We start from the raw sequence: 25,548 nt of genomic DNA on the forward strand, positions 1-25,548 counted from the left end.
GTCCTCACACAAAATGTGAACTGGCCGTAACATTCATTAAAACTTCGCCTCATCACCAAATATTTATACGAAACTTTATCGTTTTCTTTTTTAAAATCAACAAGTGGGAGCATTTTTTTTTTTACCCCGCTATGGAGATTAAAACAATCTTTAATAGAATAAATTACGTACGATTCTAAATCAGAATAGAAAATTTTAATGTATAGCTAGAAAAGTAATCTAAGTTTTAGACGATTTTCAATCAGAATACATAACTTTTTATAATGTATCACAAGAACAATAATTCTCAAGTTTCAGACGATATAATTATTTAATCGTCTGATCGTTCAAATACTTATACGAAACTTAATCGTTTTCTTTCTTGAAATCAAGTGGGAACATGCTTTTTTTTTTTTTTTTTTTTTAAAAAAAACTCAGATATGGAGATTAAAATAATCTTTAATAGAATAAATTACGCACGATTCTAAATCAGAATAGAAAATTGTTATGCATAGCTAGAAAAGTAATCTAAGTTTTAGACGATTTTCAATTAGTATATAATTTTTTATAATGTAACACAAGAACAATAATTTTCAAGTTTCAAACGATTCTCAGTTAGAAATAAAAAAAATAGTAAATATAATCCTTGAATTTTAGACGCCTAGTATTTTTATGATATCGCATGAAAACGAATTGTTCTTCCAACGATTTTGAATTAAAATTAACAATTTTTAATGAATCAAGAAAATAACCATTATCTAAATTATTTTAAAGTAACAAAATGCATTGAGTTAAATTAATACACAGTTATTGAGTGAATTTATCCTTTTGCGATGTTATTTGTCAGTCTGAAATATTGTACCAAAGATAAAAAATTATAGAAAATAAAAATTTTATTCCAATAATTATTATAATATTATTATTAATCTTATATTATTAAAACAAAATTTTTTATATTTTATTATGCATTTCTCAAAATACTGCATTCGTTTTTAAGTTTATTTCCCGCAGATTGATAACTGTTGTTAAGATTATATGAATGAATATGAAAAAAGTGGATTTTGATAAGCATATTAAAGAAGTTATTTTTTAAGTTTTGTTATAATAATTTTATGTATCTTTTAGTATATGGAGGATGATTTTTATTATTTCTTTTTATTCCATTAACAAAGATAAACTCTGAGGATTTAAGACCGAAATAAATTGGAAAAGTGTTCGATTTATTCTTTTTTTTTTTTTTTTTACACCTTATGTTTGAAGATCGTATGAAATTAAAAATGAAATACATAGTGTAAAATTTAAACCAAAAACTTAATTTTGCTTGATTAAATAAAATGCATTTTATCACTGTTTTCCTACTTCTAAATTAATAATCGCGAAAAATTATTCATTTAAAGTATTACATAACGTAATTTAAGTACAATCCTTAAATGTTTTTGGCTGTTGGATCTGGAGGATATATTTTGCCCCCTTTTAAGGGTAAATGTAATATTGTTCATCTTGTTTCGAAATGAGAGTAAACTAAATTGTTTTTCCTTTTAAAAAAATAAATAAATAAATAAAAAATTTTAAAAAAGCACTAAACAAGTTTTGTGGGGTGAAATAAAACAGTTGAATTTAGAGTGGGTCAAAAAACTTGTAACTGAACCTTGAAAAATTAGCTAGGTCACATAAAACATTATTTTAAAATTGATTAATCAAAATATTTATTTCGTTAAGTAACCATCTTAACTTTTTTTAATATATATAAAATTATTATTTTAACTTTCCAGTCGAAGTAGATCTCTAATAAGTCATTTGCATGAAAATTGAGATTTAGATATAAGAGATAAAAATCCAACAAATGACCTCATTGTAAAAATGCTGACCAACTTAATTAACAAAAAAATGTTTACAGTGTATAAGAGCATATTTATATTCTATCAATAGTGATAACAATTTCGTCTAAAAAAATTTAAAATTAATATAATATTTAAAAAATAAAATTAGAAAATTTAAAAACCAACATTGATTTTAAAAAAATGTTTACCCCCTCCCCCAATTTTGTTATACACTATATTTCAATTCCAATCTATCTTTAAAAAAATTAACCCCTTAGTTTTTCTGTTCACAAAAATATTAATCAAAAATTAAGCACCAATTAAAACCAATTAAGCAACTTTCGATTTAAACGAAAAATTAAACATGAATGATAATTATACAGAAATAATGTTTCCACTCTTGATTATACAAATTAAAACATTTTTTTTCTTAAGCGGAAAAGAAACGGAGGAGTAGAAAAAAAATCAGACGGCCCCTAATAACTGCACACAAGTTAAGAATGAATTCAAAGCAGCAGCAACGCTTCAGTGAAGATGGAATGTTGTTCTTCGGGCTGTATCGTTTCTGCAGGTGTTAGGAGAAACCTATAGGAATGCTATGGAAGAAAAACAAAATAAAAGGGGGACAAAGAGCGGGAGATTCAAAATTTAGAATTATCTGTTATTTCTCATTCGATTGCATCCAATAGTTTTAGCCACTGTAATGTGGTATAATTTTTTTCTGGTACTATGGTAAAAACACTGAAAAATGTTTAGTTCCATTTTTCTTTTTTTTTTTTACTTCAAGAAAAAAGGTATTTCAGGCTGTTTTTCGAAGTATGAAATTATGTTGTTGTATGAAATTATGCTTTTTTTGCGAATAATATGCTCAGTTATTCATGACTGTTATTCATGACATTTCAACAGTTATTCATGACTGTTGGGTCAAGTTAAGCCTATCTTTAACCAGCGCTCTCTATGTTTATTCTGAAAATGATGTAAAACGTCAAAATAGAGAAAAGCAACAGTTTTGAGAAAATGAAAAGCATTTGTGATCTAATTTTTAAATATTTAAAAACTTACTGCAATGCTGCATCATCTCGGCTCATAAAAATTTGCTAAGAATTAGAATAAGGCATTGATTTTAATCAGGGAGGAAAACTGTCACCAAATTGGTGATTTTTAAAAAAGTTTAATAATTTTAAAACATTTGAGTTTTTTGTCCGTTCTAACGGCCAGATAATTCTTCAAAGCAAAATGGCAATTACATTTTAAAATGATAGCTTTGCAAGTGTAAGACACTTAAATTCTGGCTTTGTTTATTTTCCTTGACGAAAGAGCTGTGAAAAACCATGTTAAAGAGCTGGAACAGTAAGTTTACTTTTAAACAATTTGAAAGAAATCTAATTTATTTAATCAAGTATTTCTTTATATCGCTTTCAACTTTCAGTTTGTATAGGAGACTTACACGAAATCATTATGCATCAATTTATATCTTAAAAAGTTCATGATTTGAAAAAATACGAATACAAAAATATTTACATACTAAAATCGTATACTTTAAGCTCCGTTTTTTATATACTTTCAGGGTTCATGCTCTACTATAAAAATAAAATTCAAGTACTTTTCAAGGACTTTTTAAGACTTATTATGAAATTCTCAAGGACTTAAATTTTAGTTAAAGACAGACTAAAATTTAACATTTTAAACTAAAATGTTTTGACGATAAATGTTAGTCGATAATAGCAGTACTGAAAAATAAGACTTCCATTGCTCTCTCTTAATTTCGGAAAGTGATCTAAGTATATATATAAAAAAACAACAAAAAAAAACAAGGGTGATTGGCATCAAGTCGAGAATAAAATTCCTGATGCATAAAAACGTCAGGTTTGAATTTTGCATTAAGGCTTATTTTAAGCTAGGTATACAAAGTCTGAATAAGCAAAGATTCGGGCAGAAGACGGGGTAGGGGGATTGTTCTATATAATACTGTGATATCAATTAGATATTTAAAAACAACTCTGCCGGGAGACTTTTATTTAATATTTAAAGTGGCAGAAGCATTTAGACAGTGAAATTTAAATTGTTCTTAAATATAATTTTGAAATTTAAACCACTTTTCTATTTAAGAAAATTAATCAATTATTGGATGTTGCGGCTTGATTATCATTTTAAATTTATTACCAGTCAACCATTTTAAATTGAAACAGTTGCCAACTTTCACCTCAATACCTTCTGATAGATTCTTAGTAACAATTTTGGTCACTGACTTTTTTAATTAACCACTCATACTTGAATTGACTTTTTTTCAGTAGCATCGATCATACGCACTTGACATGGTCACGTGAATATGAATTGCAACGAGTAGTTTTCAAATCGAGTATAAATACGAAAATCGATGTTTGATATCGCAAAATGCGTGAATACGAATAGCGACATTGGATTTTAAACTCGCGGAAAAACTAATTGCGCTAAAAAAACGCTTAAGTACAAATCGCGATATTAGATATTTAAATTGCTTTAATGGGAATTGCGAGTACGATTTTTGAATCACACGAAAACGAATTGCAACACCAGGCATTAAAGTGGACAAATATAAAAAAAGCTGAACTTTTACAACGCAGGTCACTAGGAGGAGGGGAGGGGGAGTGCTCTATATGATACTGAGATTTATAAAAGCAACTTTTAACTATGATGGGAGATTTTTATTCAATATTAAAAGTGGCAGAAGCATTTAGACAGTTAACTTTAAATTTTTCTTAAATAAAATTTTAAAATTTTGACCACTAATATATTTAAAAAAATTAAGCAATTATAGGAAGGCGCGACTATTAAATCACTTACTAATGAAAAATATATCACATCTTTACAGTAACTAATTCAAGAGAAAGCTTACTTCTACTTCTTTCAAGAATCGCGATATTGGGTTTTAAAATCATGTGAATATGAATCTTGATATTGGATTATAAAATCGCATGAATATGAATCACGAAATTGGCTTTTAAAATCGCGTGAATATGAATCGCGATTTTGGATTTTAAAATCGCGTGAATATGAATCGCGATATTAGATTTTGAAATCGCGTGAATATGAATCGCGATTTTGGATTTTAAAATCGCGTGAATATGAATCACGATATTGGATTTTAAAATCGCGTGAATATGAATCACGATATTAGATTTTGAAATCGCGTGAATATGAATCGCGATTTTGGATTTTAAAATCGCGTGAATATTAATCGCGATATTGGATTTTAAAATCGCGTGAATCTGAATCTGAATCGCGATTTTGGATTTTAAAAACACGAAAATACAAATCACGATATTAGATTTTAAAATCGCGTGAATACAAATAACGATATTGGATTTTAAAATCGCGTGAATATGAATCGCGTTTTTGGATTTTAAAATAGCGTGAATATGAATCGCGATTTTGGATTTATAAAATCCCGTGATTACGAATCACGCTGTTGGATTTTAAAGACACGAAAATACAAATTGCGATATTTAATTTTTAAATCGCGTAAATAAGAGTCACGATGCATAATTTTTAGATCAAGTGAATACGAATCGCAGTGAGTAATTTTTAAATAGCGTGCGTATTATTACGAAAAACGATATCTGATATTACAACTGCGTGATAACGAATCGCAAAATTGGATTTAAAAATGCGTGAATACGAATCGAGACGTTGGATTTTAAACTCACGAGAATACAAATCGCGATATTGGGTTTTAAAAACGCTTAAATACAAATCGCGATATTGGATTTTGAAATTGAGTGAATAGGAATTGCTAGTACGATTTTTAAATCGCGTAAAAAAATTGCAACACGTAAGTTTTAAATCAGTTACATACAAAAATCGATGATTGATATTAAAATAGTTTGATTAAAAATCGCGATTTCAGCAAATTCCAGTGCAGTTCCTAATATTTAAAATTCCAAAAATCAGCCAAACAAAAAAAAAAAAAAAAAAAAAAAAATCAAATATCGGCGCTCGTAACGAAACGCTTAGACTCCTTTCCACTCTATAGCAGAAGTCGCGGTAATCCGACTATCGGTCGGGCGGCTTGGGTTTCTCCAATAGGACTTCAAAAAAATTTTAGTTTTTGGAACATGGTCGGAAATTTTCAAAATTGGGGGAAAAAAGCGGATTTCCGCTTTTTCGTGGAAGTCTTTCATCCCTGCAACACATAATTTTTAAATAAGTCTAATACGAAGATCGATGATTGATATTAAAATCGTTTGAATAAGAATCGAGATTTTGTCAGAATCTGGCGCAGTTCCCAATATTTAAAATTCCTAAAATCAGCCAAACATACATAAAATCCTAAAATCAAACAGTACGTGTCATCATCTGAAGACGGGGAAGTCATTCTCTCACACTTACGCGCGTCAAAAAGTTAAACATAGAAATACTGGAAATAGGGCTGTCTTCTTGAGTTTTCGATACTTTTCAAGGTCATTTCGAAATTTTCAAGGATTTAATATCATTTTCAAGTACTTCTAGGGGCCCTTGAAAATCAAAATGAAATTCAAGTACTTTTCAAGACTTTTTCAAGGCCGCAGGAACCCTGACTTTAGTTTTAGATTTACTTTCGGGTTTACAATGAACTAAAATTTTATTTAAAATGCTTTATATAATGTCCTTGAATAATGATGCTATATTGTAGGTCTTGCAAAATATAACCAAGTAAATTTAAAAATAAGAAAATGTGTTTAAGTCATTGTAACGGCTGTTACCTTTCAGGAAAAAAAAGTTCCAAGTCAACAAGACACAGTGTGGTAATACTGATAGATTTTTTCCCCCTTCATTTCATTTTCTTCTTCTCAAAAAGGTAAGTCCTAGGTAAGTCTCTTTCTTTCTTTCTTTTTTTTTTTTTTGCTTTTTTTTTGCCAATTAATAATTTAATCACTTTTAAGAATATACTTACACTATATATTACTGTAAACTAATAGATTTTACCATGGCATTATATTCAATTGTGTTTTGGGGGCTGAGCTATAAAAAACGGAACATGAAATATACTCTTTTATTTAGAGGCAGGTTGTACCAGTTCTTAGGTTATCTAGGTCAATTTGCTATGTGTGTCTTGACTTCAATTTTAGTTTCCTCAGAAAATTTCTACTTGTATAGTACTTCTTTTTTAATAAAATAAAAAAAAGATTTAAAATAACACGTTACAGAAAAAGAGGAAATCTATATATTAATAAGTTTGAAAACTAAATAGCAAAAGAAAATTAAATAGCACAATGATCTTGCTGTACTTTGGATCAGTTTTACAAGCCAAACCTCTAATAGTTGGTTTATATATTGCAGACTAGTTCAAGTGAAAAAAATATTTTTAAAAAAAATAGACGATGAGTGTAGCTTGTTCTTTTTTTCGGGGAAGATGTAACTTAAAAATGTTCAAATAAATTAGTGCTTCTGTCGCTACTGACGATTGTGCCAAACATGTTTAAGTTGCAGAATGTAATGTATAAACTCGTATGCTACAAGTCGGGTAATTTAGTTAACTACTTTAAGTAAAGTAATAATTAGTATTGAACTAATAAATAACCATTTGGTTATTTATAAGTTCGATAGTAATTAGTTCATTCAATTTAACTACATGTACTAATTTAACTAGTTAATATAAAATAGTAAATTAGTTTTGACTATTCTTCATAAAAATGTTAATACTTAGTCATTTTGTTTTGGAAAAAAAAAAAATCAAGCTCGCAGACACTCCGAGTTTAAAATTTAAAATATGCATCCATAAAAATGCTTATAAAAATATTGCCATAATATTTGCGCATGTCAAACGATTAAATATTTAACAATTTTATCACTAAAATATTTCTAACCATATTTTTCATCACGGAAATTTAATAGTTACAACACCCTTCTGTTAAGTAATGAAAGAGCAAGGAAAAACATTTTTATAAACGTATTAGTAAAGAAACACGCGTTGATCTTGGTAAGACGGAAACTTCCCATCTTCAAAAAGCACGGGAGCCTGTGTTCTAAAATTAGATTGCTGCACATCCAACTTGTCTACATGCCAAGTAGGCGAGGGAAGTGAAGCACCGGCAATGACACACTGACTCCAGCATGATCAAAACGAAACACTTTCCACTGCCACCTTCGTTTGTTGTGGGGAATATCTGTTTGACAACACAGAATACTATTCTGAAATGTTTCATAACAGAATCTACAAATGGCAAGGGGAAGGGTAGGATAATCGAATAATCCAACTCACTAGATGCCAAATTTAAAAGGATAAATCCGGTAGATATAAATCTGGCTTCTTGATAAACTCTTGCATAAAATACTAAATATTTTAGGAAATTTTTACAGTCAACAAAATAAAAAATAACAATATTACATTGATATTATTATTACTATACAGGACTAATACTTTCGTTAACGAATAATATTAACTTACCATGATTAAACATTCACATTACGTTATGAACTTTATACTGAATGTTTCATTATTCTTTTTAACTCTATTTTTTGTATTTCTTAGTCATAATTTTGAATAGAAATAGATATTACTTTGTCGTAAATGTCTCTTTTTGAAGGGGGTATATAAAAAAATTTTCAAGTGATTTTAAATCTTAAAAATTTTTTTTAAACAAATACCTTTCTTAAAAAAATCGACCATTAAATGTTCCTTTTCTAATAATTTTCAATATAAAGTATAGAAAAATCTTTTAAACTGTTTATCAAAAAATATTTTCTTTGAAATAAACAATTATGCACAGAGATTGCCTCTAAAACATGCCTTTAAGTATTTATTAACTACAAATTATTTTTCTTATTTAGATAATGAGTTAAAATTACTTTGTGAAATATACGCATAAAATAGTATAAGATGGTAACTTTTGCTGAGGATCAAATTCAGTTATTAAATATTTTGATAAATTTTTACGGTTTTAAGTGGGTGCCCTTTTTGTGCCGAAGCATCCTGTCCTTTTTAATTCCTAGGGAGAACTTGCTAAATGCACATGGCGCTTTCATCCATTCCGAAAACACTCATAGTAACTTAGTACCTATATCCGCTAACAAATGCAAAATTTAAAGACAAAGCAAAATAAATAAAGGTTTAATTAAATTAAACTAAAGTCTTTCTCCCACTAAGTTCTTTAAAAGCGACAATAGAAATTTCTCATAAAGTTTTTTTCTTTTTTAAATTTCATACATTTCGTGATAGGTGACGATTAGACCTGAAAATAACCACTAGCCAAGTCAACAACAAAAAAAGTGGCGAGTAAAATGAAATAAAAACAACAGGACAGACTTCTCAAACTTTTAAAAATAAAAAATCGTTCAATTATAAAAGATGATCAATGTAGAAAGAGACTAAATAGAAAGAAAACAGAATCTTCATTAAAAAATCTAATGTCTCCATTCAAAATTTTGATCCTTCAGATTCCATTAATTTGTTGTGAAAGAGAAGTTCGTTAACAATTTATATTTCAAAGTTGAAATGTATACCATTTAATGTAATTTGCCTCTCCAAATGTTCTTAAATATAGTTCCTTAAAGTTTTTCTTATGTTTAACGAAATTTTGTCACATATTAATCTTATTTTTATTGTTGAATTAACTTTTTATAGCCGCAGATTACTTCTAAAAGATAATTCTTTTAACTTACCATACGCTAGTTTTTCTAAATACCTTTTTTTTTTTAAATTTAATAAAATTTATAACAGGTGAGAGGGTAAAAATAAAAAGCGATCAACTGATCGAGCATTCAACAAGCTTGTTACAACTCGTTACCAACGAAGAATTTTTTTGACTGTATGTACGGACATTAATTTTAAGTCAGATACAGCCATTCCAAATAAAGATCAGGACAGTTGATTCTAAATTAAGAGAATTATTTTGAAAAAGTAAAATTTTAAAGCTGATTAAACGAAAGTTGATTAAAATATTTCATTCAGTACATTCATTACTAGTATTATAGTTGCACAAATCAATTTAATCTTTCACTATCAACCTTTCTAAAAACAACTATCTGTAACACACTCGTTTCACATTCTCAACACTAATAACTTATCAATAATATGTTAGTAATTAAGCATTCCACTCACATTCATATTTTATTCAATGCATTCATTACTATTATTGAAGTTGCACAAAGCAACATTTTTCTGAAGGAAAATGTGAGAAAAGCCCTGTTTCATATTCTTATCCCTAAGTCACTGTTATTTTAATCTTCAAGTGACTTTTCTTAACCGCAAGTCACAGATATTCTTAACCTTAAGCCACTGTTATTATTATTATCCTTAAATCACTGTTATGTAAATAATCATGAGACTGACTACGAATTAAAAACGTTAAGCATTTTTATATTTCCTTAACTTATATCAGATTTAAGGTGGCTTGGAAAAAAAATCGTAATTTTTTTTAAAAATTCTTCTATGACCTTCTTTAACAGAACTACAGCCTAGGACTGGCTAAGGCCCCTTCTAGCTAGATTTCTTCATCTATTCGCTCCCAATACTTTTAGGTCCTTCTCCATTAAAAAACTAGCATTATCTTCAAAAATGCTGGGTTTTTTTTTTTTTAGCTGGATCAGAATCTTCACAACTATAAAAGAACATGTCCCAGCTATATGATCCTGTATGACTTAATAACTCTCAAAATGTTCGGTTGTCTATACTTAATTTACACTTCACGGTTATATAAACTTCTCCATGTATTCACTGCTCCGAAAATTGACCAAAGGATTTATTCTTCTATGATGATACATGATAAAAATCTAACGTTTGCAATCCGTGAAGAAGTTAAAATTGTTAAACTAACATCTCCCAACTTAGATAAGGATAATCGATAATTCTTATTAGCTAGTTAACTAATAATATTTTTGTAAGTCTAACAATAGTTATCTATTGTTAAAATATCTATAGTATCAACAAAAATATTTTTGAAATAAATCGATGCAAAAAGAAAACGTCGTTATTTAACCCTACTGTCACATTTTTAATGCAAAAATAAAATCGTTTATAAAAAAACAGGTAAATGTAAATAAATGCAGCTGAAATAATCGTATTTCTGAGCAAAATTCAACTTTTTTGAGATCACAAAAGAAACAGCGAAATGAGTAACTTCTCGGCATCGGCTAGAAAACCGCTTATTAAGGATTTGAGAAAAGGTCATTGCCACAAGGCAAATGCTTCGGGTTTTTGGGAGTAGGAGTAGAACTTAAGCGAAATGAAAAGGTGTCCAGTTCAGTTTACAACTTTCTTGGAACACGCACATGCACTACTACTAAAGTTATGTGAGGAGGGATTAAAAATCTTTCTAAATAAATTAAAATCATATTTTGATCGGGTTTTACATCGATTTGTTTTTCTAAATTGAATAGGGGGGTGAAAGGACCTGTCTTAGTAACTTTCAGAAAAGTCTACTCAATTTATTGAATTTGTGAAAATTTGGTCTCGTTTCTGAAAAAATAAATAAACTACTTAAAATAAATTGTAGTCTTAAAATCTTAATCGTCGTCTTATCAAAAGGTTAAATTCTAAACAGAATTTCGTGAAAGGTCCAATTCTGAAAATTATTATTTTATAATTATTTAATAACGTAACCAATATGGGCCCGTTTTAACGATATATCTTGTGAAAAGTAAGTTTTTACGATAAAACTTGAGAAAGTTCGTTAATGGACTTGAATTCCTCTAAAAATAATCCTTGGAATGGGCGTGGCGTTGAAGTTTATTAAAATTATCACTTAAATACTGAATTCCTTAGAAAACTTTACTTATTCGAATGCAAATTTATAAAAATATGTAATTAATAAATCCACTATTTTTATGTCTTTTACGTATCACATGATTAAGTTTAAGATTAAAAGGCATTAAGAATTATATTAGTAATATAGCTATAGCTATATATTCGAAAATATAAATTCATAGCAATAGTAGCTTTCAGCTACTGATAATAAGCATTAAAATATCACTATAAAATATCAGAGCAAACAGAAAACTTAGCAAGTTGCATAAATTCTTGCAGCATTTTGACTGCTTTTAGAAAAACGTAAAAAATATGAACTTTTTTTTTAAAATAACAATAATTTTTCTATATTTTGCTCTTTAACTCAAAACCTCTTAACGAGCAACACAATTCATAATAAGCATTGCTAATGATTTAAATTACTGATGATCAATGGAAATTGATGCTCAATAGCTCAGTTTTCACATTGATTCGAAACTTATATTTTCCTGGATAATGAAAAAACTTTATTTGCTTTCAAAACATTTTCTTTGAAGCAAATAAAGTTTTTACATTATCAAGTATATCTGTTCGCTTCAAATTCTTGGAATTGTTTCAACGTTGATACTTGTTTAAAAGTATTATAGTAGAACAGAAAAAAGTATTTGACTACCAAAAGAAAAGAAAATTAGTATGATAATGAGCTATTTATTAAATGCATAATTATCAGACATTAAAAAATCAAAATGGAATCGTTAAAATTTAAAACTTAAATATATATTAAAAAAATATATATTTAGATCTTAAATTTTAACAATATAATATTAAAAATAAAGTACTTATGGTTAAAAAATTTTTTTCATTCTTTAATAATGTCTTTCAACAAGCGCAATTATTTTTTTTTACGTTAAGAATGGTAATTAACATTTCAACTTGAGAAAAAAAAAACGAACAGATATCAATAAGAAAAATGAGAAAAAGAGAAATTAAAATTAGTTTAAACTTGCATTAATGAAACTAAAATATAAATTTACATATATTTAATTTATTTGTTATTTCTCAAACAGATGTTATAATTAAGGTTCTATTTTGTGGGGCAAGCATATAAACTAAAGAAAAATACATAAAATAAGTAATACATATTCGATAATCATTAATTTATTAATAGACAATTTCAACTATTTAAGGCACAACTTACAGAGATAAGACTTATTACATCTTTATACATGAATATAGCTGCAACATTTTGAGTTGTAAAGCGAGTAATTAAGTTTTAAAGAGCATTAATTTCTAAGGTGTATTATTTTTCTTATACTTAGTCAAACGATATAGTACACTGCAATTTTAAAACCTTATAATACATAGCTATAAATTTCAGAAATATCAAATTACAAAAAAAGTTAATTTATAAAATGCACTAAAAACATCACTTGCAAAGAATGTTTGAAGATTAAATTATATTTTATTTCTTAAATTTATTAAATGTTAAATCTGGAGAAAAAAAATCATTCATAACTTAATGTATCAACATTAAATTTCAAATATTTACCTCGAAACTCAAAATCACACAAAACACTAATTATAAAAACAAAACTTCCTTTGTTTTTGATACTAACAACGTAAATTGAGAATATTAATGCTAATTGAGAACATAAATATTGCTACATACAAAAATGTTTGTGCGAAAATTTGGCATCACTTCCTATTTTAGGGATTAACAACTACAGAATATTACATATCAGCTAATTTCAAATGTATTAAGAAATCTTCCAATACATAAAATTCTAACATTTTCAGTTTTACTTCACAAAGTAAATGCAATGCGTTCAGATTTCATGAAAAATACAACCATAATTTGAAAGTGGTACAATTAAGGTCAGACTTAATGCTTTGACCAGGATATAAAAACGATTCGTGTTAAGCTGCACCAAAATAACGTATCAAACAAAGGATGCAACTTGTCAACGAAATTTGTCTTATAGACAGAGAAGCGGGATAATTACATGAAATGTTATGTTGCAATAACATAGTGAAATCATTTTTGAATACTATTCTGAAATAACTAACCTTGTGTTTCCATAAAACAAAATAGAATATAGGGTTAGTTAAAAGTAACGACGTTCTATTTACATAAAACAAATTTATTTAAAGTAAATAAACACTAAGATAAGGGATTGCAAATGTACAACTTTTTAAGCCTTTATTAAGTGGATTTTCTTAAAACTTAAAATAGGCGTTTAAAAATTTTTAATATAAAAATTCGTAAAACGACAAAAAACGCTTACAGCTTTTTATGTTTTGCAATCATTTGCGGACTAAAATTTTCGAAATAATAAAAAAAAAGCTGTGATGGTTTTCTTATTTAAGCAAAAGAAAAGAGAAAAATTGATTAAACATTTGGATCCTGTTAGCCTTTTATAAGCAGGAAATAAAGTCCATTTAGTGTTAATTATGAGAAATATTTTAATTCATTAATTCTCAAAATCCAGAATATTAAGTCCAAAAATTTACTGGAATGCCAACTTTTTTTTTTTGCTTTTGCAAAGCAATTTTCCCGTAATCCCTATTATTGCAACAGAAATTAAATTATTTTTTAAAAAAAATTTAAATTATTATTTTTCCTTAATTCCATTTTAGTATTGATAGCGTTGTCAAGTTAAAGGAAGAAGTTGTCAAGCCACTTTTTCCGAAATTTATTATGAAGCATTTACGTTTTTTCAAATGCACAGCAGAATCGATATCAAATTCGATAAGCTACAAATTTTATTAACTATCAAAAAGTTATTTTTAATTACATAAAAATTAACAATCAATGAATAATATCATACCAAAGATAGTTTTAACATAATGATGAAAAAAAAATAGATAAATAAATAAAATAAAGACTACAAAACAAAAACAAAAAAATTTTGGTAGAAATCAAAAACCGTAAAAATTACGGAAAAGTTGGCACCCGCTAATTGGCAATAGGTGCCGCCTTCCTGTTTTTTACATTTTAATACTCTTATGCTGTCTACTCAAAAAGTTTTAATTTAATCCTTCTGCGTTTGAAAAAGATTTTAAGCGATTAGCTGAATTATCCTCATCTTTTTTACCATTTTTTAACATTACTAAAATATATTAGTATAAAAAAGGATAAAAATAAAATGTCACATAAAATGCTATGAAAAATAAAACAATTTCTACAACAAAACAAATCTGTGAAACCCAATACTTTGAAGTATTTAAGCAAAGAACCATAGTTAAACAATAGGTAAAAATCATTTACATACAAGATAATAAAAACTAAAACAAAACCTCAACATAACAACCTAAACTTGGTCAGTTTTCAAGCTTTTTCCTCTCGACAAAATTTAAAAAAAAAAAATCAATCTGTAACGACGTTTTCCTTTAACTATGTTACTAACTATATGTATATATCCATAAATAGATAAAAATCAAAAAATAACAGTAAGCGAATTTCTACCTTTGATAAATTAATTGTTTACACAAACTAGTAAACTTTCAGAAAGAATTTATAAATTTGTAAAACACCGAAAAACAGGTGCCATTAACTTATTAGGGCTCAACAATAAGTAACATCAATTTAGCAAACAGTTCTGAAAATTGTCATGAATGATAAGCTCTTTATAAAAACTAAAGTCTCAAAAATTACACAAGTTATTTAGTTCTCTAATCAATATTATAAAAGATAAAATTGTATTTCCACAAACTTATGTTTGTTTAAACAAGCTCATAAACAAAATACAAGATGCAATTTCACACACCAAGTATGAATAAAGTTTATTTTTTTTATTTTTTATAAAAATGGCTAATTATAACATTAGAATTAAGAAAATTAAAAAAAATTTACTTTAGGTTAACATATTTCAACAGGACAATATTCAATATGCATTACTGTCGAAATATAGTAAGAAAAAGTGTAAAAATAAAGCCTATATTTTAATATTTAAATGTAAGGACAATCAGCTAGGACCAACTAAAACAGTTATTTGAAGAGTTTAAAACTTCAAAAGGATTACAATATACAAGTTTAAAAAAGTTAATTTATAAAAACGATTTATTTATACTCGTCAAAATTTAAGATTTATATCCAATTTTTTTATATTTCACAATATAATAATTAATAAGCTTTAAAAATAAAATAAATGCATCTATTGAGTTTGGGTTGTGGGGATATTTTTACAACTATTTTTACTAAATTAGCTTATAACATTTTATGTAAAAAATATTTATTTAATCATATTTAAAATATACTTTATAAAAATAGTCAAGTATAATGCGCTTTCGATCAAAATTAAATAAACGAAATTTCATAATAATTATTTCAAAAATTGGATTAAAATACACAAAAAGACATGACATTCAAATGCATACTTAATCTATAAAATAAATTCTTGCTATATGTATAAACACCATAATACAGCGTGTGTTACACATTTTAATTTCCACAAAGCAAAAAAACACGGATGTTACGATAAAAATATCTAGTCTTAAGTAAAATCTTTCTGATCTTTCTGACAATTCACTGCTTGATTTTTAACGGGTATTAACAGTAGGGAAAGTTCACATAATTATCTTCAGTTTACCTAGTTTGATTATTTTGAATAACATAGATGTCAATGTTTAATTTTTTTTATTTCATTTACATTAAAACATCGCCTCAGACAGCTTTGACAGTAATCAAGATCCTTGAACAACTAACAGTTTGATACAATTTACTGTCATTTTTAACGGGTTACAGAACGGATAGTTCACATTGTGTTTCAGATTACATTTATTATTTTTTTTATTGTCTAACATATTTGTCAATGTTCAGAATGTTAAATTTCTTCTAGTTTTATTTACATTAAAATAACTCTTCAAACATATTTAACAAAAATAGATATACTAGAACAGCTAACAGTTTACAATTCACTGTCATTTTTCACGGATAACAATTGGGAAAGTTCACATTATGCTTCAGTTTACACCTAATTTTTTTATTTTGAGTACAGTTATTGCCTAAAAAAGTCAATTTTACTGAACGTGGAATTGTGATAACTATAGTTTTACAAGGCGATAAGCACAAGAACATCTTGTACTATTCTTTGTACCATACATAAAACTCAGTTTGTAAAGTAGTTTGCTTAAATGTCACATTAATTTATCCACAACTTCGCAGCAGGGATTGACAGCATTGAGGCTCTGGAATAAGAAATTTTAGCATTAAATCAAGCATTAAAATTAATGCACAGTTAAGGTAATGTTTAAAAATGCCCCTACACCTAATGCCAATATTATTTGTGCTGTTCAACTAAATAATACATCAAGATATATTAACTTGAACAATAGCATTTACTGGTAGATTGCATACAAAAATTAATCATAAAATATTTAAGACTTAACAATTGAAAATCTCAATCATCTTACCAACATGAGAAAAAAAAAAACCATATCATGGTTAAATTTAATAAAATTAAACAAAAACTTATAAAATGACAGCAAATATTCGAAAAAATTAACAATCCAGTGCAGATTCCTAGGATACGGAAATGATTATGTTTTCCCCTACGAAAAACACTTAATGTCATTAAAATCAATTCCTCAAATAACTATGAATAAAACAAACCAACAGCTGAAAAATAAGTCATTAATTTAGAGGAGTTGTTTAAGACAAACAATTGGATTATTTATTTAATGAAATTGTTTAAGACAAGCAATATTATAAACAAGTGTAAAAAGATAAAGACTGCAGCACTGTAGATTCAGATATCAGCATGATTATGCATCATTCTAATTTCATTTTATCTATCAAATTTTGCTGGAATAGAATTTCTTTCATTAATATAACCTTACACATGAGCAGAATAATAGATAATTAAATAATACAATCAAAGTATGAAATTGATTTAACAAATATTAAGAAAAAAACTTGGAAATAACAGTCAAAATGGAAAAGGGCTAAATGCAGCTAAAACCAAATTTGTCTTATGTTTATCAACTTTTCTATAAAACTGATTGTGGAGGGAACAAAAATTAAAATCTCTTGAAATGAAACCAAATTAACTTTCTTTTCCTGATATATTTTACCAGAAATTTATTAAACAGAACTTTTGATGGCGTTAAATTAATAAAATATTGATTGAAATCAAATTCGTCTACGTGGAAGAAAATTTTAGCAAACTTTCTTCTCTAAGAAATTCCAAACAAATTTTAAACGACGTGCTCAACAGATAAGATCAGGAAATTCTGTTTTAAAAGATAAATTCTAATTTAGTAAACGTATTGTTAGGCTTTTATAACGGAGAAATCAATCGCAAAACATTTCATTAAGAAATGGTTTTTGAAATCATGATGAAATACTTAAGCCTAAAAGATTAATTCAAATTCCCCGCGCTTTTCGTTATTCTAAGTAAATGCCGTATTTCTGAAAACCTAAAATGGCGGAGACACCATTGAACTTAAAATTAATGATAAATTGTAATAAGTTAAATAAAAAAAAAAATTATAGGCAAAAAAAGTCAAAGCGAGATCCTACTTTATCTTTCAAATCATGCAACATTTTGACTTAAGAACGCAAGTCATGTGCTGCAATTAGAACTTAAAAACTTGATATTTAATAATCTGTCGTCGGGAAACGTTGCCTTCGCCAGAAAATCGATCGATAACTTTCTTCGGGTAGGGGCTTCGGTGCAGTTTCCTTCGAGTCACTTGGATCGATAACGGTATAGGGAAAATGGAACGGAGTCGCGATATTAACAATGGGAAGTATTTCGGCGATATTCGATCGCACAACTTACGAAACACTTTTAAGTTGTCCATGGTGATAAGTACAATTTAAAAAAGTATACTAACTTTAACCTATACAGAAATGCTTCGGAAAATTTATTAGTAGGTATAAATACATGAGGTAAATAATTCGCGATGAGTAAACGGATATGATTTGCTATTTCTTATCCCTTGTGTAATCCGGCTTTTATTTTACCCAATTTATTTTATTTTTGGTCGAAATTTGCATCATCTATTTTAATCTTTTGAATTAGAAGTAGGGAAAGAAAAAGATCGTTAAAATTAAAAAAGATTAAAAGTAATAGAATCAAAGTACTACTTACGGTTAGTAGAAGGGAATTTGCGAAATTTTTTTTTAACGATTGGATTAAAAAATGGAGTTAAAAATTATTGCATTGTCAAAGAAAAAATTAGCTTGATTAATATATTTTGAGAGAATATAAAGACCAGAAAAGGGTGCTTAAGAGTAATTATTCGCAAATTTATAGTATAAATATCCATTAAAAGTGTGAATTAAAATTAGAGATTTCCAGAAGCGACCAAACTAATTTTTCAGTGAAACTCATATTGGAAAAGCAAAAAAGCACAAAACAATTTTATATAAATTTATTTTTACTAGCAATAAGATTTTATTGCATGTAACTGCATAAAGAAAATGAACCAGATCTTATATTGGAATAATATCGACTTACCAAATATGCCATTGAAATACCTAACTAATCGGTTTGTACGCGAAAAATTAGGGCATATCTCCAAGTTGTAAATAATAACAAGGGATCTTTCACAAAATGATGGGAATGGGGCAAAAACCATTAAACAAAGCAGATAAATTAAACTTTTCTTATTTTTTAAATGCTTTTAGTCAAAGACTTTTCACTTTTTAAATACATTCAATAATTAAAGGGGGGGAAAATCAAAATTTTGGCATTCAAAAATTTAAATAAGTTTCAAATATTTGAAAGAATTTTCAGAAGGGTTTTTAACATTATTCATTCAGAAATTTTATCAGGATCCATCTAACATTACGCACATAAAAATTGTTAACCAGTCTTTAAACTTAATGAATAACTTGTTAAGTTCATTTTGTATACATAATAGATTTAAAAAAAATCTTATTAACAATGATGCTTAAAATTTGGTACAAAAAGTTGCAACTATTACAAGTATTTTTACTAAAAATAAAATGATAAATCAGAAAACTTCAAAAAGTAGTATGTTGACTATAAGTTTGTTAAATATTAAATTAAATGAAAATAAATGGTGCTGTAAACTGAATTTGATGCAAAATTAAACATCACAAAATAAGATCACTAGCCTGAATAATTCGTTGGACCCATATTTACCAGAAGAAAGCAAAATTACAAAGGGTCATAGATGAAAGTTTAAGGGTATAAACTGACTTAGTCCATTTGCATTGTCTAATGTAAAAACACTATCCCCAAACATTTTTCTATCTATAAAATCAGACCAAAAGCCTTATAACTGACTATACCTGATCTAATATTAATCTGCTAAGAAAAATAGACTACTCAAAAATATTATTTTCTTCTTTGGAAGAGGGAACACTTTAAGTTCATTTTTTTAAAGGAGGGTGCAAGACTAAGTTTTTTAAAAAAAATTAATAAAACTGTCAAATTTTGATCCTTTTTCCTTGAGATGGGTCCATATAGCCATTTCTTTGACTATTTTTGTATTTTACTAATTTTCAAAACTTTATATTCATTTTAAGCTATGTATTTAAATTTGATACTAGTGAGAAAACATACGAAAACAGTATGTTTCTCAGCTATTATTTTTTAGTTTCTATACAATCATGTCTTATCTTAATTTACAGTTCATAAAACCTGAATAAATAAAAGGGCAATTCCACCAATTATGACTGCTCATATTTGTATAAATCTAAGTTTTTAAAAAATCAAGCTGTTCAAATAATTATTGTTAAAATAACACTCATTTACACATTCTCAAATTTCTATCAACTTATTAAAAACTAAAATAGGGCTGTAACAGATGTAACTAACATTGTGTATTATGTTACATACATGACACCTAGATCTTAATTTTAAAACATTTTTTTAAACAAATGAAAGTTATTAAAAAGTGGAGAAATATAAATTACACTGAGGGTTACTTTAACAAACAAGAATTATTAGCACTGCTTTTTTAACTTATACACATATGATGCTCATAAATGGTGGAATTGTAAAAAAATAATTTAAAATTAGATTTAATTGTCCTTTCCATCAACTTAAAAGGTTGATAAATAAAAACACAATGGCAGTTAAAAAAAAAAAACAATGTACTGTGAATTAAATAGAAATTTTATGGTAAATGAGAATATAGTTTAGCAAAGAATAAAAAAAAAACTACATTTAAAAGGAAAAATAAAATTTTTATTTCCAGCTACGGGGATAAATAATCACTTTTGATACGTTTTTATTTAACCTTTTACCTAAGGGCATCTGATGGCACTTATTACTCTAGATCAGGGATGGCGAACCAATGGCACGTGTGCCATTTATGGCACGTGACGCAATATTTTGGGCACCCCACCGATCGCTATTGTTATTGCACTATGACTTGTTATTACACAAATGTTATTACAATTTGAAGCATATGTAACAATTAAATTAAAAATCACAAAAACAAACAAAATAATAAACAACTATTAATAAAAAAATTAACAATTAATGCTAAGAAACAATTAACCATAAAAAACAAGTTCACAATAAGTAACTAGCAAAAAAAAATAACAGTCTTGCTGAAACTAACATCTTACAACCTAATATAAGTTATTTGTCATCTAATCTGCAGCAACAGAAGTCACACTGATGTTACTTCAAGTTGAATTACGCCTATAACTGAGACATTGCAAAATGTATTTTTTTTTTCAATGTAAATAGTTTTCAGTTGATAGTATTTAGTATTATTATTTTCCCAATAATCACGAAGTAAAAATTACTTGACGGCACGTCTATGACATCATTAAACAGTTTTTTTTTTTAGAAAAAATGGCACGTTGATGTATAAAGGTTCGCCACCCCTGCTCTAGATCATCAGTTGTACATGCCGTAAGCAAAGGGTTAATAATGAAAAGTCAACTTTAGATAAATTAAAGATGAACGACACACATTATAAAATTATTTCAATTATTTTTGTTTTATAAATTTATATGTTCTCAGTTAAACTACGAAAAATAATAGATTTTATATAACCCCTAGAAGCGAATCCTGCACTGGACTGATCGTTAAGACACAGTTCCCAGTAGATCATCGAAGTCGAGCATCACTGGCTGCGGTCAGTGTGCGGGTGGGTGACCACTTGGATCAATCTGCGTAGGGACCGAGGGTGTGCGGTATTGGTTCTCGGCAAACTGCTCTACTTCGCGTTACAGGTCGTCGGGCTACCAAAGCGAGCTTGCCATCCCCTCTGCAGAGGATCAAAATTGTGATGGCATGTCTTCAGATCATCCTCAGGGATGTTTCCCTGACCGTCGCCAATAGCCCATTTTGCAGCTTTAGTGCAAAGTAAATGAACAACAACCCTAGAGGCAAAATAACTTGGGCCCTGGATCGATTTAGAAATGTCCTTGTTTGAATCTTTATTGAGCCAAGATTCGTGAATATAAAACACGAATCTTGGCTCAATAAAGATTCAAACGAGGATTAATTTAAAATATTGGTTAGATATAAAACTGTCCTATTTACCCGATGTTTTACAGTCATTTTTAAAACTAATATCGGCTCTATACAGAGTTGTCAGATTAACCATTTCATATTCATTATTCAGTCAATATAAGCTTTATATCGGCCGTTTATAGAACAATATTCGCTCTATATAGAACTGATAATAAAACATCTAGAAATTCCAATATTGGTTTTTTGGTGGATGTTCATACAGGACAAATATTAAGTTTAACAGGTAAAATTATTGTTAGGAATCTTAATGGATTTTAGGGCTTTTTTTCTATAATTAATTTCTTTTACTAAATGATACAAAGGAGAATTATGTCAATATCTCTCTTTGCTAATAAATCGAACGACTTCAGGCGATACTTCCAGTCGCTGAAAAACTACTTTTGAAATGTAATCATTACTTTTAGGAGACAAACTTAGCTGGTTGCTATAGAGCTTAATTTACACCCCTTTAAAATAATTTTGAATAAAAAATTGGCTTTTTTAAAACATGAGATTATTAAGAAACTCTTATATCAGCAAAATTGTTATTTTAAAACATTTTTACAAACTTGTTCACATAGCCTTCAACTTTTTATCTCTCGAATAAACTTAGGAAATTATCAAATATTTACAATTTTGCAAATGCCCTTTTTATTTTCTTTAAGAAAGGAAGTACATCTAAAATTACAGTGAAAATGAGTTCCCTACCATTGAAACAATATTAATTAATGAATGCACATTCACATTTGAATGTGCAACCAAAGTGACCCATTTAGCTTAATAAGTCATTCTAAATACATAATTCATATGAATGCTCGGCCATATGCACACTCTCATTGTATTCATAGACAGATTCAGGAAGATTTTTATCAAATTCAAATAATTAGCTGCACTTGCACTTCAATACTTTACTAAACTGACGTTAAAAGTAGCTGCGAGGAATCGCTACCAACCACTGTTTTTTTATGTCCCAAAACTTCCACTACTTTTTTTAAAAAAAGTTGCACAACACATTACAAGCTACAAACAGAAAAGTATCAACTTCAGTACTGCTGTACAATTGAAAATACAACGTAAGTGCTTCAAGATTGATTCCGAGAAAGTTATAATCTTTGCATATCAACTTCGTTAGCAGGCAACAAGTAAAATAAAAACAAGTTTGGGCTTTAGAAATATTTTAACATAATTCAACTATACAATTAATTGAACTCTCAATTCAAATCTCTGAAAATATCATCAAAAACAAATTAGTGACTTAACACTATGATAAATATCAGTATATTTATCATATTGAGAAAATCATTAGTTATAATTCAGTACCAAGAGAAAAACAAATGTATATCATACTAAAGTTAATTTTTAAAATGCTATACAAAATCAAAATTTCAGTATCAAAATAATTGTACTTAGATACTAAATAGATAACCCTTTTAAAATAAATGTGGAGTAAATTTTTTTTTTTTTATAGCACATTTGGGTACATAATATAGAAATATTCTGTTAGGTATAGGTTCTGATATTTTAAATTAAACAGAGGTCTTATTGGAAATTTTGTAAAACTAAATCAATTTATACATCAACCAAAAATTTTTATGTCATACATTTATTGCTCTCAGATTGCACAATATTGGTTAATCTTCAATCTACAAACTTCATTAAAATTATTCACAAAACAGAAAAATGGACATTTATGTTCAACTTCATTGAAGTTTAAATTCTATTAATTCATTAATTTTAATCCTGAAGAAATCTGTAAAGCCTAAATGAATCAGGTCTCATAAAACGAGAGCTCTTGTTTTACAACGCGAAATAATTATCGTGCTGCCATCTATGAGCAGCTATGTCATATGCAACATACTTTCATAAAAATGGCGGAGATGTTATCATTTTATACGTATCATTAAAATATATAACTAGACCTCCTTGAAATATGTATGCAATTCCTAAATAAGAAAAGCATATTGAACCATATTTTAGAGTATGTCATTGAAATGTAATACATGTTATTTAAACTTATTTATAATGAAAATTCTTCCTTCACAATAATCTAACATTAACGTACTTATACGCACATTTTTCAGTCATTTCATAATCAGCCAATGCGTTAGTTGCAATATTTCACACACAAATAATAAAAATACTCTACCGTTACGAATAAATTAGTAAGGCGTTGTAGCACTGGGGCTTAAAACTTGAAATAAAATTATAAAATAATCAACAATAAATTTAAAATAAAAGTATACATTTTTAAATTTCTGCACAAACCCAATTGCAATAAGTAAATATGATTTGTTTTTTAATAAATATAATATTACCATACGAAAATACATACAAATTCTAATATTGCAGTTAAAATATTAAATGTTAAACTGAGTTAAAACGAGTGCGTTAATTTCAACAGCTTAAGAAAAATGTGCCCATTACATAAATCTTTACGTTAAAATACATTAATAAATATAATTTATCATAAATCTGAGGAAAACCTTTCATAATATGATCTCTAAGGCATCATTTCTAATAAATTTACTTATTAATAAATATTGTTAGTTACCTTGAACTCGCTTCTATGGACGGGACAGACTTCTACACCCATGCCATAAGTATTCGGGCAAAACCCGCCACAAATTTTGACAAAATGATGTGACAGCACCAAGTAAATTCTTGTAGAGAGCACACCGTTATCACCTGTTGTATGACAGTTCAAGTAAAGAGCACATTGAGAAACATTCAAACATGACGTTCAGTTACAGAAACAATACATCCGAACAACACACCATTGCATCCGCAAAAGCTCTACTGTTATCTAAAATCCAAAGCGAAATATCAAAATAGTTTTTGGCGATGCCTAGGGTTGCCAAAGTTTAATTTCTCTTCGATCACACGCCATGCTTCCAAATAAAGATGCCAAGCTTGTTTTGAGAAAATCCCTATTATTTTTCCCTATACCGGTTCTGAATAGAAAAAAAAAGTTATCCTGTTCCCTACGTGTAGGCGTTGCTTATTGCCGAAACAAAGCTAGAACGAGATTTTAGAAAAGAGCAGCATTTGAAAGAAAAGGCTTATTTCAAAAGAACGAAAACTTAATTAAAATAAAGTTTGATTGAACAAATAAAATTTATTATCTTCTGTCATCTCTAAGGTAAAATGCGTCTTAATAGCTAAAATCTATGCATTTTATTACTCATCTAATTATTTTATTGTTGAATTATTTTTATTACTTGTATTTCATTTCATGTTTAAAGTTTAATAATAAAGTCAATAAAGTCGTCGAATATAAAATCCCGTTGTAACGGGGTTGTGAAGTATTTTCCATATAAAAGTCACCAAAATTTAAATGTATCTGATAAAACACAATAAAAAAAGATTGTTCTTTAAATTTTAGTTAAAATTTACAGTTGAAAACAATTATTGCGTATTACAATAGTTATTTCAGACATTTAATATTTTAAAAATTTATTTTTAAGTTATTCTTTTACTATTTTTTCTTTAGAGCAGCTGAAGTTACCAGATTTGCATAATTTAAATCAATACAATATTTCAAAACAATCAGAATAAAAAATCTTCTTATCTGGTTTTCGTAGTTTAAAAATTTATTAAGGCGAAAATTCCTAATTTTTAC

The 25,548-nt window shown here is 27.6% G+C and overlaps 1 protein-coding gene and 1 long non-coding RNA gene across 2 annotated transcripts in view; both read right to left on the reverse strand.

Annotated features, from left to right (window-relative positions):
* Positions 1–24,755, reverse strand: part of LOC107448641 (uncharacterized) — a 34,816-nt gene extending 10,061 nt beyond the window's left edge. The window contains exon 1 of the mRNA XM_016063923.5: positions 24,481–24,755. Within this exon, the coding sequence (XP_015919409.1) occupies positions 24,481–24,522 (42 nt within the window). The 5' untranslated portion in view covers positions 24,523–24,755. The remainder of the gene's footprint in view (positions 1–24,480) is intronic.
* LOC139425898 (uncharacterized) lies at positions 12,624–24,469 on the reverse strand. The gene is made up of 2 exons (XR_011636990.2): positions 18,002–24,469; positions 12,624–16,668 (listed from the first exon to the last, which is right to left on the reverse strand). It is a non-coding gene; the product is annotated as an uncharacterized LOC139425898 (long non-coding RNA).
* Positions 24,756–25,548: the final 793 nt, after the last annotated feature.

Source organism: Parasteatoda tepidariorum, chromosome 4 (genome assembly GCF_982258835.1).
Source record: "Parasteatoda tepidariorum strain Cologne lab strain chromosome 4, Ptep-v5.0, whole genome shotgun sequence".
Lineage (NCBI taxonomy): Eukaryota > Metazoa > Arthropoda > Arachnida > Araneae > Theridiidae > Parasteatoda > Parasteatoda tepidariorum.